The 15708-nt window shown below is 23.1% G+C and overlaps 3 protein-coding genes across 3 annotated transcripts; all 3 read right to left on the bottom strand. All coding sequences in view use genetic code 6, as the record gives it.

The window, feature by feature from the left end:
- Positions 1-208: 208 nt before the first annotated feature.
- Positions 209-3829, bottom strand: TTHERM_00275810 (hypothetical protein; the record flags this gene model as incomplete). Its single annotated transcript, XM_001016022.1, has 1 exon — positions 209-3829. The coding sequence occupies one exon, from the start codon at positions 3827-3829 to the stop codon at positions 209-211; it is 3621 nt and encodes a 1206-aa protein (XP_001016022.1).
- Positions 3830-5068: 1239 nt separating this feature from the next.
- Positions 5069-10311, bottom strand: TTHERM_00275800 (tetratricopeptide repeat protein; the record flags this gene model as incomplete). The annotated part of the gene is made up of 9 exons (XM_001016021.3): positions 10040-10311; positions 9865-9964; positions 9732-9795; positions 9351-9526; positions 8984-9105; positions 8818-8927; positions 8406-8623; positions 8128-8348; positions 5069-8033 (listed from the first exon to the last, which is right to left on the bottom strand). Exons 1-9 carry the CDS (start codon positions 10153-10155, stop codon positions 5069-5071), a joined length of 4092 nt encoding a protein of 1363 aa, XP_001016021.3. The 5' UTR covers positions 10156-10311.
- Positions 10312-11049: 738 nt separating this feature from the next.
- TTHERM_000275799 (tetratricopeptide repeat protein) lies at positions 11050-15684 on the bottom strand (the record flags this gene model as incomplete). Its single annotated transcript, XM_012797637.1, has 9 exons — positions 15497-15684; positions 15265-15364; positions 15108-15171; positions 14877-15052; positions 14702-14826; positions 14531-14640; positions 14278-14477; positions 13818-14059; positions 11050-13768 (listed from the first exon to the last, which is right to left on the bottom strand). Exons 1-9 carry the CDS (start codon positions 15607-15609, stop codon positions 11050-11052), a joined length of 3849 nt encoding a protein of 1282 aa, XP_012653091.1. The 5' UTR covers positions 15610-15684.
- Between the last annotated feature and the right edge of the window lie 24 nt (positions 15685-15708).

Genomic DNA, 15708 nt, shown 5'->3' with positions numbered 1-15708 from the left:
AACAAAGTTTTAAGTTAGATTTAAAGTTTAATAAGAAATTTTTACTAACTATAAATAAGAAACTAATCATAAAGTTGATTTTATATTAATAATGTAATAAAATTTATTTTATCAGTTAACATTTAACTTAATGTGTTAATTACTTCTATTGTAATATATATATGTACAATCTAATTTTTCAATTTCTGATTATTTAATAATTAACTGTTCATAGTTAATGGTTAAAGAAATTACTTTCAATTAATGAAGGCGAATTTTATTTTTTTTTAATGTTTTATTATAATAATTAACTTTTAGTTGCTTGATTTACATCTTAGCATAACATTTTTTAAATATTATTATTATTAAGTTAATTTCTACTTTCATTCTTAGTATCTAAAAGTCCTTTTATTTTTTTAGGAGAAGCTACTTACTAAGAATTTTAATGAGTTTATTCTTAAGATGAAGCTGTTGCTTAATGCAATTATTTATTATAATTATTAGCTATTTAATTTGCTGTAGATGTAAAAGAAATTAAATTATTTAAATTTTTATTAGAATTTGTTTGAGTATTATAATCTTGCTATTATTAGAGATTAATAAGCTTTTGGCTAGAACTCTTTCTAGAAAAAACCATCTCAGAAAATCTTTCTGAATTCATATTAGTTTTTTATAATCTGTTCTTATTACTTTAGGGTGAGTTACTACTTGCTATCATACTTGAAGTCAGTTTATTTGAACTATGACTCATAAAATTTTCTTATGTTTAGCCTAAGCTTTATGAATTAAGTGGTAGCTTTTTGCTTGGAATGTTATTCATACTACTAGAGGTACCTTCAAAGTAAATTTAATTTAGCTGACATTATTTATTTTAATTATCTAAATGAGTAAGAGATGGAATAGTTTAATAGTTAGCCTAACCTTACTTTTGCTAAGGCGAGTAATAGCTGTTAAATTGGTTCTTATTTGTATTAGACTCATTTATTTCTGTTGGATGCTTAAAGCTTAAATTGTTATTACTCTTCGATTTTTACGAAATAGTCATTTATAAATTATTTAAAACATTCGTTGAGAGAAGTCTACTATTAGTAGTATTAATTCCACTTGTACTTGTGTTATTTAAACTTTTGTTAGCCTTATCAAATATCAATGAAGAGGAAGAAATATTTTAAGAAATATAAGGCAAGCTATCTAAACTATTTTGCTAGTTATTTAATACATCAATATTTTTTGCATTGTTCTCATTTGAGTTACCACTATTTTATTTTTTGCTTTAATTTTTCTTAACTTTATTTTCTTAAGAGATTGTTGCATGATTATCTTCTAAATCAGGAGAGTTATCTGAAAATCTATTAAAAACGTGACTGTCTTTATTGTTACTGCTTTAGCGACTTAAATTGAAATTACTTAAGCTTACACGCGCTTAATTGTTTGTATTATTAAAATTCTCATAAGATAAATGAGTTTTATAGTTGTTTGAAAGTGGGCTATTAGCTTCTTTTGATGAGGTTTTAGAGAATTGTTTTTTGAATAATTTAGTCTTTTGTTAAGAAGGAGTTGAATTAGATTATTCTTAATAAATTTTTGGAATAGCTTTATTATGGTTAGAATTAAGTAGATATTAAGTATCATATTCCTATTCTTATTATTATTATTGTTTAATAAAAATTTAAAGGGAATTTTATTTAACTTCTTTGATATCAAGACTCTACTTTAATTACGATCCAGTACTAATGGGCAATGTATTTGCATCATATAAAGCTGCAGATTATTCTTTTTAACTATTTATTGGAGCTATAGTAAAGTTTTTTTATGATCTTTTAATATGATTGCTTTGAGGTGAAATATCTCTACTGTTTTGCTTAGCAGCATAAGGTTGGAAAGAATAATTCGTCATACTTTACTACTTCTTAAGTTTGGTCATCTATATGCTTTCAGTGTCTTATATTTATTAAAACCTATTATTTTGACTATTCATTTCATGCGAGATCTATGCTAAGTTTTATGCTGAAAGATTCTTTGATACTATTTTAGCAGTCTCTTGGTTAGATCCTGAATTTATTGTTTGAACCATACTAATTTCTTATTAAGATCCTTTCTTTTTTAAATTTATTTTTTCTTAAGATTATTTTCTACTGTTTATTTTAATTTGTAGTTTATTAACTAATTAAGTCATGTCAGGATTATTTTAATTAGGATTGCTGGGATTACTGATTAAACTTTATTTTTACTATTACTCTAAATTCTAGGGCTACTATAACGAAATCTTCTATTCTTGCTAACCTTAAATTACGGTTTATTTCTTCATATTAATTGCATAAGGTTATAATTTTATATCGAATCTTCCTTTTGGAGCATCATCTTCTATCGGCATTTCTAGGATTATATCATCAAATTTTATAAATTTTTTCTCTCTTGCTTCTTCCTCTTTTCTGAAATTAGGATCTCTTTCTTTTTTAATTATTTTATTGACCAGTGGAGCAAAAACGCTAGAAAAACTTTTATTGTTTTCAATAGATTATTCAAGCACATCTAAGTATACTTTGACATAATATTATAGAAATCTTTATTATACTTCCTATAATTTCTCTTTTTATTTTGTATTAATAAATTCACCAGAAGAGTAAAGATTTTAGGAAAGCCCATCTTTCAAAAAAGGAAAATTATAAGCTATAACAGAACTTTTATCGCTTTAGCAGGTAACTTTAAATTAATGATTATTTTAAAATAAATCTTCAATTCCAAAAAAGTCTCCAGGATAAAGTGTTCTAATAGGCAGAAACCTCTTTTCTTTAAATCTAGACAACTAAAACACACCTCTCCTAATTAAATAAATAGTATTTATCTCAATATTTTTTTACTAATTTTATTCTTCTTTTGAAAAACTGCTGTCATCCTCATCACTATCTTCATCGCTATCTATCTACTTTCCTTTTTTACCCTTTACTGGCTTATAAATCGTATCATAAACTACTTATCCTTTATTAAAGTATTTCTCATAGAGATTCCTAAATTAAATATAATTATCCAATTTGCATTCTTTTAAGTAAAAAGCAAAAAACTCATTCGTTGCTTTTAAGGGTATTAGATTTATCTAATAGACCTCAGTCGTTAAATTAGTTAAATGAATTTCAGTTACAGATACAATTATCTAATCTCTATTATTATCTACAATTCCAAATGAGTCGTTTTCTTTAAGCTTTTTCACAAATTTAAGGAGACAAACTTCATCAATAAAAAATTAATCATATCCTTTAATAGCATCTAATTCTGAATCAAAAAATGAAAATCTTTAATCAAGAATCTTTTCAATCGCCCTTAACTCACTTTCCAGAACAGATACTTCTTTACTGAGTTATGCTTACAGTTCTTTTTAAGTTTGCTATTAAAGATTTACAGTATCTTAACTTTGCAATCCGTTTTAGGATATTTTTTAGCTTTAATTTGATTATATTACCTACTCTAAATTTTTAAGCTGAGTTTTTTTCTGGTCAATGGTCTCTTTTAGCTTAGATCTTGAAGCTGTATAGAAGCACTCTATTTCTAATTCACTATCCTTTTTATACTCATAAACATTAGCCTCACCTTTTACAATAAAGAACTGATTATCAGTGTTTTTTCCATACTAATGTAATATTTTTTTTGCTCCAAATAAATAATAATTAATATCTGAGTAGCAAGCTTCTATTGCCTTCTTTAAACCCTCATCCATCCTAAATAACTAAAAGTGAGGACAGTTCATAAATGCTTAGATAATTTGCTACTTTTCATCTTCAAAAAAAGAATGTCTCTTTGAAGACAAATAAGGAAGGACATCTGAAAGCTAAATATTAGTCTTCAAGTAAGACATAAATATCTTTATTAAAGTAAGCTTTTATTATAATAAATTGTTTGAAATATTGTTATTAATATTAATGAATATTTATTAAATATGTTTTCAAATCTAAGTAATTAATTATCAATAACAATCAATCAATCAATTATCTATAATCCCAATTTACATTGCATTTATTTCATATTATTGCAAATATTTTACAAACATTATAATATTAGCTGCCATATAGTGTAAAATAGCACATTATTATCTATGAAGAATTAATACTCTCATAAACTACTTACATAACTAATTTTTTAATAACTTTAGTTCTATTTTTTATGGTTATGATTATTAAGTATCGTAATATTTGGTACCTTATTTTTATTTATTCAAATATCTCTTACTTCGATAAATTCACTCCTTTTATTAGAACCATTAATTGTTAATTACAAAATTATTAATTTGTTTTTTTTCTTGCATTAATTTATAAATATCATTTTTGAAATTATATTTTCCTAGAAATATTTTTTCTAGTTAATTTAACTTGATTAAAATAAACAAAAACATCAAGTTTTCCTATTTAAAAGGACATTTTTAATAGTTACCATTATCAATTTTTAAGAATTCTGCGATGTTTTTAATTTTGAATTAGAATTTTATTAAGTCAGTATTTTTCAGTAAATGTGGTAAATTATCATTGATTTTTCAAAATTTTGAATATTGAAAAATATTAGGATATTTAAAACTTTGTAAATTAGAAAAGATGCTGTTTCTCAAATTTTTGGATAAAAATAGGTTGGAAAAAATTGATGTTGGTCATTTTGGCACCATTTATTTAAGTTGTATAATTATTTTAAGATAATTAATCGACAACAATAATATATATCAGATAATCAGACACCATATTTTTAAAACCTTCATAAAAAAATAAAAGATTTTGACTAAGTTTTTATTTTTTTATTTAAATATCAACATTTTTTCTTTGTATCCAAAAATATGAGTTTTGCAAAATTTAAGATTACTTGATAATATATATTTAAATTTTATGTGAATTAAAAGAAATAAAATTAATAAATTATAAAAATAATAATAAAATATTAAAATTTTTGTGTAAGCTTTGTGTTTTAAAGTAAAAACAGCGAACTATAAATATTATTATAAATAATAAATGTTCGTATTTGAGCATAAACATATATTCTATATATAATTTATTTAGTAGTTTTGAGAAGCATGATTTAGTAGAATATTGAAATTTCAGATTAATAATTTGATTCATTCTTAGTTGCTAATAAAAGAGAGGAATAGGCTGTGAAATGAACTTTTTTGTTAATCTCTGCACTTAAAAAGAGACTGTACAAATTAATTTTCTGTTTAATATAAATAAAAGTTTTAGTAGCTTTAAGAAACTGTAGTTGGAGTAGGTTGTTCAAAATAATCTTCAAATGATCCATCTATTTACAAATTCAGATGATACACATCAGGTTTAATTTTAATATTACTTTCAATAAAATCCTTTTATTACTAAGAAAATATCTGATCATAAAAAGACATTGATTAATCATAAGCCTATATTGAAAAAGAAATTATTTGCTTTCTTCTATTCTTTTATAAAATATTACTTTAATATTAATTTGCTGTTATTTAATTAATTTCTTGAGAATGCACAAAACCTAATATAAGTGCTTCTGATAATAAAATTTTGGAATTATCTTCATTAAATTTGAAACCTTAGTATGGCCTTAAATCATCCAGTTTATACTCTAAGCAACTAGCGTTTTTTTAAAGGATTTAGTGGAAAATAATGTCCCACTATCTAGCACTTCGGATTTATTCAAAGTGTTAAATGTTATTTAGTTATTCTCCATAACTTAATATCATAATTTTGTCTTCTTATTTAAAATATCCCATTTCTATTAGATTTTTTATTTATGTAATTTGGTTTTTAATATAAAAGCTGTTAGTGTAAGAGTTATCGAAAATGATAATAATATCATATGAAAGTTTCATTTAATTGATTTAAGATAACATGTAATCTAATTCAAGTGAATATAAACTCTGGGCTTCTAAGATTTATTTCAGAAAGAGTAGTGAAGAGTGCCTTATTTCGCTTTCATATGTTTTTCCTTCTTCTATGCATAATGTGAAATATTCTCCAGCATCTTTGAATTTCTTTTAATAAAAAGAAATTTAACCTCGTAGAAAGAGCGATTTTATTGTGATTTAGGTAATGAGAGTTTCAGAGTCTTCGTTTTACAATTACAGATTCAAGTAAATTTACTCAAGAGTAGCTCTTTTTTCTCTTGTAAAGCTTTATAAGCTTTTTTGAGATAAAGACTTTCTTTAAGCTTGCTTGATAATTGTGAACAATTATTAAGATTAACTTTAATTGTGAATAATATAATCAAACTCGTCTAAGTAACTCTCAGCTATTTAAACATGATCCAATAAGAGATTGAACTCAACAAACTCAACTATAATAACTAGTCTAAATAAAATTTAAAAAATGTTAGGTCTCAGCCATATTATCTTTGCTATCAACTCTAAATATTTTAAGCTCTTATTAGCTAAAGCTTTCTCATCGTTTGTCTTCGTTTATTTAAACAGATTCTAGTCTATAAGTGTTGTTAGTAAAATCTGCTTATGAGCATAAGAAAGAGCAAAAAGCTTTTTTGAAAAAATAAACAGCTAATCGTCAGTGTAATTTATCAACCCTTTTTCTAAACAAAGAGCAAAATCTTCTAAGCTGTAAATACAATTTCCTTACAATGATGTAATTATAGAAGCATTTAATTATTCTATAGATTATTCATAATTTCCATTTAAAATATTCAGTATACCTAAGTTAAAATAGCATCTGTTGAGCCCACTTATGTTTGAAATTTTCTGAAAAGTTGATTTGGCATTTGCAAAATGAAGGAGATTTTAAATAAAGCTTGAGTGGCTGTGAGAGCTACTGATTGCATAATTAATAACTTGCTCTAATTGCTCAAATGTTTCCTTAATAATATCCATTTCTTTAAACATTGGATCAATTTAACCAATATTTTACTCCATGTCTTCTTACTTTTCAGCTGAGCCTTATGTGTACTGAATACTTTACTCTTTTTTTCTATATAACGAGTATGTTTCAGATTTTGTATCTCTGAAGGGGCTATTTTTGATATTTGGACTTTCTTTCGATTCATAAATTTTATATTAAGACTGTTTTTTATCATTATAAGAGCTTCTTAATTAATTTAAATAAGTTAGTTCTCTTTATGAGTTAATTCTAAATTCGCTTTGATTTGATAAGATAACACCTGTCAATTTTTTTTTCTCTGATCTTAAATGTATTTCCTACTGCTATATCAGATTTTAGAAACCTTAATAGGTATTACTATCTTGAATTTCTTAGACTATTCGATTAGACATACAGTTGTTATTGGTTGGAGAAGGTAAAGCACTTGTCTCTATTCTTTTTTATTCTTCGGTACAAGGAATTTCGTAAACTTGTTGGATTAAATTCCTTCTAATTTAATTAAATTGTTATTTGTTTGATTTAAATGTTTCCTCGTCATGGTTTGTAGTTAAAATTTAAGTTTAATTAAATTTTAAAGCATCAAAGATATTGTTATTAATATTAAAGTTACTCTCAGCTCTTTCTGTAATGCTCATTATTTCTTTAGCTTATTAGTTGATTGAATTATTTTTTAAAGGATATGCCTATTTTAATTTAACTTTTTTATGAGGCTAATCCATCTAAAAATTATTTTGCTTTCTCATCTTTTAAGGGCTATCAATATACTATAAAACACTTCTTGCCATATTTTTTGTTTATAAAATTGATTATTTATAAGCAATATTTAGATTATTTTTATCTTTAGGAGTTGTATGTTACTCTTGTTGATAGTTTGAATCTTATTTGTTGTTTCTTTGATAGCATGCAGATAGTAACTGCTAATTTAATGTCTTTTTTAAAAATTAAATTAAAAGTTTCAGAGGAATATATACTTGCCTAATCTAAATAACTCCGTAATGCGACAAGAAAATTATAATAAACAAGGCTAAGAGCACAGCTTCTGTTATGAAAGGGATAATCAATTAATTATTGTCAAACACTTTAAAAAGTTAAAGTTAATCTCTATAGTCTTTAGAAACTTTGGCTACAATGAGAATGGAAAAGGCAAAAGTCCCTCTTTCTTATTTTGGCACTAAAGAGAGGTTATTGTTCATTATTATTGGATATATTAAGCTCACACTAATTATTTAAGAAATTAATTTTTTTAATGAAGAATTCACTTGATAATTTTTAAATCATAATATGAATTAACAAGTAAAAATTAATTAATTACTATTTTTGTCCGTTTCTGGTCCAATATTAAAATAGAGGTAGAACATTTTAGTATTCCTAAATTGAATAGTTACCTGATTTCATAAATTAGATAGAATCATTTACTTATTTTTAAAAGCTTATTTTTTCATCATTGGTATAGTTAAATAACCCACTGAATTCAATATCTCCCCATGATTTTAAAACTCCAGAATTATTATCATAAAATTTATGATAAAAAACCTATTAAAATATATGCCAATTACTATCTAAAACAAAAGTAAGTAAATAAATAAATACTGTAGTTTAATCTTCATGGAGAAGAACATTATATTAATCAAAAGCCTATTAGTTTGTTTAATCTTACTGTGCGAACACACTATTAATCAGATTATCTATACCAAAATCAATACTTAAAATAGATATAAATTTTCCTTACTAATCTTAAACTTAAGAAGAAACTGTCATTATAACTTTAAAATTCGTTGCATCAACATAGGGCTTATAAAAATTATAACCTATAATTTTTAAATTATTTGTTTTTTATAATCAAAACTATTAATAATTCATTTCTCTATATAATTAATTGCTATCATAAACCAATTAAAAATAATTAAAAGTTTCTAATGATGTTTTATTTGTAAATTTGGAAAAAAATCAAACTTATTTTTGTTTAATAATTTAAAAATTAATCTTTCCTATAATATAATACCTAAATGCTAAAGAGAGTATATATACCAAGGTCTACACCGTGGATCGTATGGTTCTGGGTAGTTATTTCCTTTGCAAGTTTAATATTCAGCATCAGAGAAATTATCTATCCTTTTAGTAAATTATTAAATTGTTTTCTAATTTTATAAATGAAATCAATTAATTACAAAGAAGGACTACCAGCCATCAAAGAAGTATCATCAGCATTATAAATAAAACTAACACTAAAAAGAGAATTTCTTTTAGCATCATTATATATTGCATTTGGTAAAAATGAGAAATCAAGGTTCTTTTATTTATTTTTTAAATTAAGTTAAAAAATAAATACCAAAAATAATTATAAATTAAATAAATAAATGGATGGATGGATGGATGGCTGAAGAAATGAATGAAGAATGAATAAAAAAGTTAATAAGTAATTAAATAAAAGAATTAATTAAAGTTTAATAAGTATATAAGTAAATGAGAATGAATATAGAATTTAATAAATAAATAAGTAAATTCATAAAAAAGAATATTAATAATAAACAATACCATGTCATAGAATTCTTTTTGCTAGGTATCAAGCTATTTGTATTATTTTCTATTTCTTTCAAAATATAAATCAACGTACAATTCATTGGTTTTTTATTATTTATAAACTTATTCTCCACACAAGTTGTGATTGTATTCATAATAAGAGCAAATTAAAAAATTGGATTTCTAATTTTCTATAAAAAATAAATATTGCAAGTATTTTGATTTTAAGCTTATTAAATTTTTGACAAGGATTAATAACTATTTATAAAAACAAAAGTTATTAATTAATCCTTTCTTGCTTGCTTGCTTTCTAGTTTGCTTAAATATTAAAATTCTTTTATATAATTTCATTCATTTATGCTTTTAAGATCAAAATGAATAAAAAAAAATAAATACTTTAATATTTCTTGGCTTTGAACTTCTTTATAAGCTGCTTCATGTAATACATTTGACTATAAAGCTTGATTTTTTTAGGTTTTAATTGTTAGAGAACTACTTTATTTAATTATCAATTATGATATAAAATTACTTTATTTGTATTTTATTCAGAAATGATTTTATTTGAGTAAACTGAATTATGCAAGCGCTGCTACTCTGTGGCTGTTATCCAAGCTCTGCTCTCTGTTTCCCTAAATTTTTAGATAGTTTAATGCTAAAAATTAGGTATTTAATAAATATGGAAAACAATTTATTTTAATGCTTACCATTATAAAAGAGAGTTAAACAAATTGTCATAAAACAAATATAAAATGAGAACAACTCCAAATATTATTGAGGATGAAGTTAATAGTATTAATTGGCATATAAAATTTATTTTCATCTTTTAGCTATAAGTAAAATCCTCTTCACCCCTCTAAATATTTATCTTAACTAGTATTAAGTTAAGCTTTTACAAATTATTAGTCCTAATATAAGTCTTTTCTTCTTTCTTTTACTTAAATTTTTTTGATATACTTTAAATATAATCTAATTTATGGTATTTTATGCTGAAAAAAGAAAGGTTAATATCTACTATGATGACTTTTTTAGGACTTCTAAAAACCCTGAAATATAAAATTTATTTTTATAATAATGCAAAATAAATAATTTGCATTTAAAAGAATGCAAACATTTTTCTAAGTCATTCCATTAAATTATTAAATAGCTAAAATTTAATAAACATTTAGTGTAAAATTTAATTTTTTAAACAAACTCCACTCCATAATATTTATTTATAATTGCTTATTAAAATAATTTGAAATTTTAACAGAGATCTACTCACTCAATTCAATAGTTAATTCTTTAACTAATTCTTTCATTAAAATGAACATTTCGAAAATTAAAATTTTAGCATTTAAAATTCAGTTTTATCTAAAATATTAACTTAAGCACAATTAATTACTTTGAGCATTAAATATACGTTACTAAATGCAATTCTTCATAAACTCCTACTTTTCAAATAGTATATTATTTCAAAAATATGTGTTATAAAAAATTTAAGAAAAAAATGCCTTAATTAAAATACGCCTTAATTAATGAGCATTTACAGTAAATAATTTATTGTAGAATTTAATTTCAGTAAATTACTTTTATCAATGTTAATTATTTAGGGAAATTATTATTAAATAATATAAAAAAAGATAAATAATTTTTATTAAATGAACCAATTTGATTGTTGATTGAATCAGTAATTAATATAATCAAATAAATATTATTTTTAATATAAATTTGTATGTCAAGAGTGATTAAGAATCGACAAAAATTCATATTATTGATTAAATTTTTCAATATTTCTTAATCGACTTACTTTTTTAACGAATTAAATTTCTTCTTAAAATGATTCATAAACATAGCACTCAGATTTGAATTGATTTTAATCATTATCAATAAGTTAATAATCTTTCATGTGATAGACAATTGGCTTTGGTAAGTTGAGTATTTTTTATTTAATTAAAATTTCTTAATCTCTATTTTATTACCAATTATCTTATTCTCTTGAAAAAAGAAGGACAATTTTTTTTCTTTGCAATTAGCCTTTTTGTTTTTTAATGAGATCTATTATATCTTTTTAAGTATAATTAAAAATGCTTTAATTGTTAATATATTTTTAAAACTCATTTGCTAGGTATTAATCCCATATTTTAAAATCATATATGTAATTTAAAGACTAGTATAGAGCATCTTACCAGCTCAACTAAATTTGATCTTGATTAGGATTTTAGATTAATTATATGAATAAATTTTATAGAGACTTTATAACCAATTTCCAATGATTTTCGTTTTTTATTTCAGTAAATGGCATAAATATTTCTAAATCAGTATTAAAGACTATAATCATTACCCTATCGCCTTATTTAAAGAAATCTGATTATTTAATATATTCAATACAAGTTTCAAATGTGTACAACTGTAAAATTGAATCTAATTAAAGCAATATTAATATATCGATTGGATTACTTTATTCTTCGCTTTCTATTTCAATAGTTATATTTTATTATTTTAGGGAAGTTAACTTAAACAATTCATTAAGATTTTAGAGAGTTATTTTTCTTTAGAAAGGATTGTAGTGTGTCCCTTCTTCTAGGCTTTAAGTTAAATACTCTATTGCTTTGACATAGTTTTTTTTCTTTCTTTCAATTTTTCCAAGCAAGAATTTCTACCTACTTTTAAGAATTTCAATAATTATATTTATTAGGTTATTATTTAGCTTATTAAAACTATTCAACTTATTATGTTGACTTTCATCAATAGAAAATCTAGTTCTGTTGGTTGTCTAGTTGTGCTATCTATTTTGAGATTAAAGCATAGGTGTACTTAAATTATGTTTACTTATTTTTTTTAGCAAAAAGTTAGACTTTTCCAAATATTAAGGCAGTTTAACAAAAATGTTTAAGTATTCAACAATTTCTATTTATTCTTAATACAAATAAAGCTTAAATAAATCTGAAAATTGTTCACCTTAGTTAAAAATGATCTATTAAATGATTTCATAAAGATCAAAAGATTTTTTAAGCAAAGATTTATTCTATTGATTATATACCTAAAATACTTCCTAGTATTGAGAAAAGTCATAAGCGTAATTTGAGTTAATATCTTCTTTTTATTTATAAATTGACTAAAAGGCTTAAGATTTTAAGCAATAAGCCAGCGAAAATATTCTCTTGCAAAAAAGAGTTAATTCGTCCTCTTAGCTATCAAAGGTTAAGAATATTTTGTCATTAATCTCTTCCACTGTGTCTACTCCGATTTATCGTAAATTTATCATTAAGGCTGATTCAAATTATTCAGAAGCTAAATCATATTCCGATTTTAACAAGTATATTACTCCTAAATTAAAGTAACAACGACCTAAACCTAATTCATTTTACAACTTTTAAAATGTTGATTTGGCTTTGCTAAAGTGAAATAAAGTATTCATAGTATCTTAAGAGTTTTGAGTATAGGCATCAATTTGATAATTAATTAAATTTTCAAGATTTTAAAATGTTTCTTTGATAATTTCCATTTCCTTAAACATGGGTTACAAGCCATTTAAGATTTTGTTTTTATTTTCTTTGTCATTAATTTATTCTCGTTCTAGCTTGTTGATGTAATCATAACCGCCACTACTTTTCGAATTTTATCCTAAACTATATACAGATTCATCTAAAGTTTTTATTTAATGAGGGGAATTTCCTCTTTAAGATTGAGTTATTTAATAAGGAGATTCATATTAATTGGAAAATAAATGCTATCCTGGGCTATTCTGAATATTTTATTCTTATTAATTTAACTTCCTATGAGATGTGTTCATTAATGTTTTCGAATTATTAATTAGATTTGAAGGTTTATTATTTTTTTAAGCTATTCTTTCACCTTCTTCTATTAATACCTCTTCTTCAGGGTTTTAAGGGTACAATAAGTTATTTTTTGATAATAGTGTAAACATTCTTTATTCATCATTTTTTTTCTCTTCTAGACTTAGAAAATTAAATATTTATCCATTATTCCCAGATGTTAGTAAAGGAGTATCAATAATTTAGTTTTAATTTTAAAAATCCTAATCTGTATTGCCTTTTTTTCTATTATTTACTTTCTAATTTGCATTTTTATTTGAATACAGCTAACTTTTACGAATTATATTGCACTTTTCTTTTTTTAAAAGAAATTAGTTACAAGATTGTTACTGCATCAGACTTCTTTCTAAAAAAATTATAAGTAACTCTATAGGATGTTATATCTGATGCTTTAAAAAATATCCATAATGAAAAATAAATAAGAAGACTGAAATACTAATTATAATAAATTCTATAATTAAAGGTATTTCAATTATGTTTTCATTAAAAAGATTGAACAGTTTCAGTTTATCACTATTATCTTTAATAACTCTAGCAGTAAGTATAGTAGCAAATGAATAAGGGAGTTAAGTATTTATGCCATTAATAGTACTTTTAACTGGGTAAACTAAACTTATTCTAAACGAAAAGGATATTAATTATGATTAAAAAATATATTGTTAATTACAATTTTACACCATATCGAGACCAATACTGATACATTTATGTTGTATTGATCTGATTATCAATATCATATTCCCCATTTTATATAAATAATATGCTTTAATTTACTTATTACTCAAATTATTATTTTTCAGTTAAGCAATCTTAAAGTTCACTTAAGCTTTAGCAATTTGTTGTTATATTTTAAAATTCTAAATCTCCCCAAGATTCTAGACTTGAGTTTTGTAATAAAGGATGATAAAAAATCTATTTTATAATTTAATATTTTTTTATTTTAAATTAATTGAAAATAAAAATATTTATTTATTTAGAGGTATTTTTAAATTTTTATTTTTAGTAAGTTTTTTTTAAAAAAATAAAAAAAATTCTAAAAATATAACGTTTTAAAATAAAGATTAATATTTTCACCCACCCTACTCTATAAATTAAAAAACGAATTTGTTATAAAAATACTAAAAATTTACTGTACTGTTAAATTCATGTAGCAATACCGAATATGCATTGTCATTTAAAGTTGAGTTAAATTACTATACTATGCTTTACATACTAAAATCTATACTATCTACAGAATAAAAATTTTATTAACTATCTCTAACTTAGCTTGAGAGGGTCATAAGTAAATTTCCCATTATAGCATCAATATATGGCTCATAAAAAAAATATCCTTAATATAAAAATATTTAGATAAATTAGATGTATATTAAAAGGATGGTTTACCTTAATGGTTTTATGCATATTTATACCATGGCCTACATCTTGGATCAAAAGGCTCAATAAAATTATTACCAAAGCAATCTTCAAAATCTGATTGTGTGTAATTATAGAATCTTTTAAATAAATAAATAAATCATTGATCAGTAATACATATATTTATTATAATTGGATTACCCAGAAGGAATTCCATACTCAAGTGAAGTAGTATCTGCGTTATATATAAATATAATTTGCAAGAGAGTTTAACTAATTTGAGATGAATAGAAAGCAGCCCTTCCATAAAATGACAAAAAATCATTCTATTAATTGTTATATTAATATATTATAGATTCTTAAAGAATTTACTTACCATAATGATAAAATACTGTTACTGAGGAGTAAGTAGATCAAATTTAAAAACTTATCGAACAAAATATAAGTCAGCATAAAATTAGTTTTAATTCAATTGATTATAAACATTTTCTGGACACTGGTTAAAAGCTAGTTCTCTATATGAGCAGATTGTAAAAGTTGTTTTTTAATTAACTATTTTATTTTAAATTTCATTGATATAAATTGTAAAGTAGAATTAAATTTTTACTGGTAATTTTATTGTTTTAATACTAATTATAAAGGCTCTTCATTATCACCATATGTAATTACATCTTTTGTCATAGATATTTGATTAATTAGCTTAGTAAAATAAATTATTTTTTAATTCCTTAGAAGTTAATATTCTTCTAGAAAGTAATTATTACTTGGTTGAAGCTATATTCTTCAATTAAATGTTGAGAGAAAACTGAATTGTGTAATAACTATTATTGCGTTGAATGAATCCATACATTACTATCTTATTCCCTAGTTATTTTACCAATAAAAGTAGTTTAAAATGGAGATTTTTAGAAATATATTAAAATTAGCAGTACTTACTATTATTGAATAAATTAAATAAATGATAGGCGTATGAAAAAAATATAAATGATGGATTACCACTGCTGGAGAGCATTAAACAGACTTTTATAAAATATTGCTAATACTATTCCTACTCCAAGTATGATTGGGAGGGATACTGATATAATTAGCTTGTATATTAGCCATCTCATTTTGTTTTTTATGAGTTTTAAATTAGCTTATTTTGAAATTTTTATGAGAAATCTATTAATTATTTGATTTTGCTCTAAAATGATAAAAAACATAATAAA

Source organism: Tetrahymena thermophila, assembly GCF_000189635.1.
Source record: "Tetrahymena thermophila SB210 genomic scaffold scf_8254649, whole genome shotgun sequence".
Taxonomy (NCBI): Eukaryota; Ciliophora; class Oligohymenophorea; order Hymenostomatida; family Tetrahymenidae; genus Tetrahymena; species Tetrahymena thermophila.
Note: the sequence above shows the minus strand (reverse complement) of the source record. Positions and strands in the feature narration are given on the sequence as shown.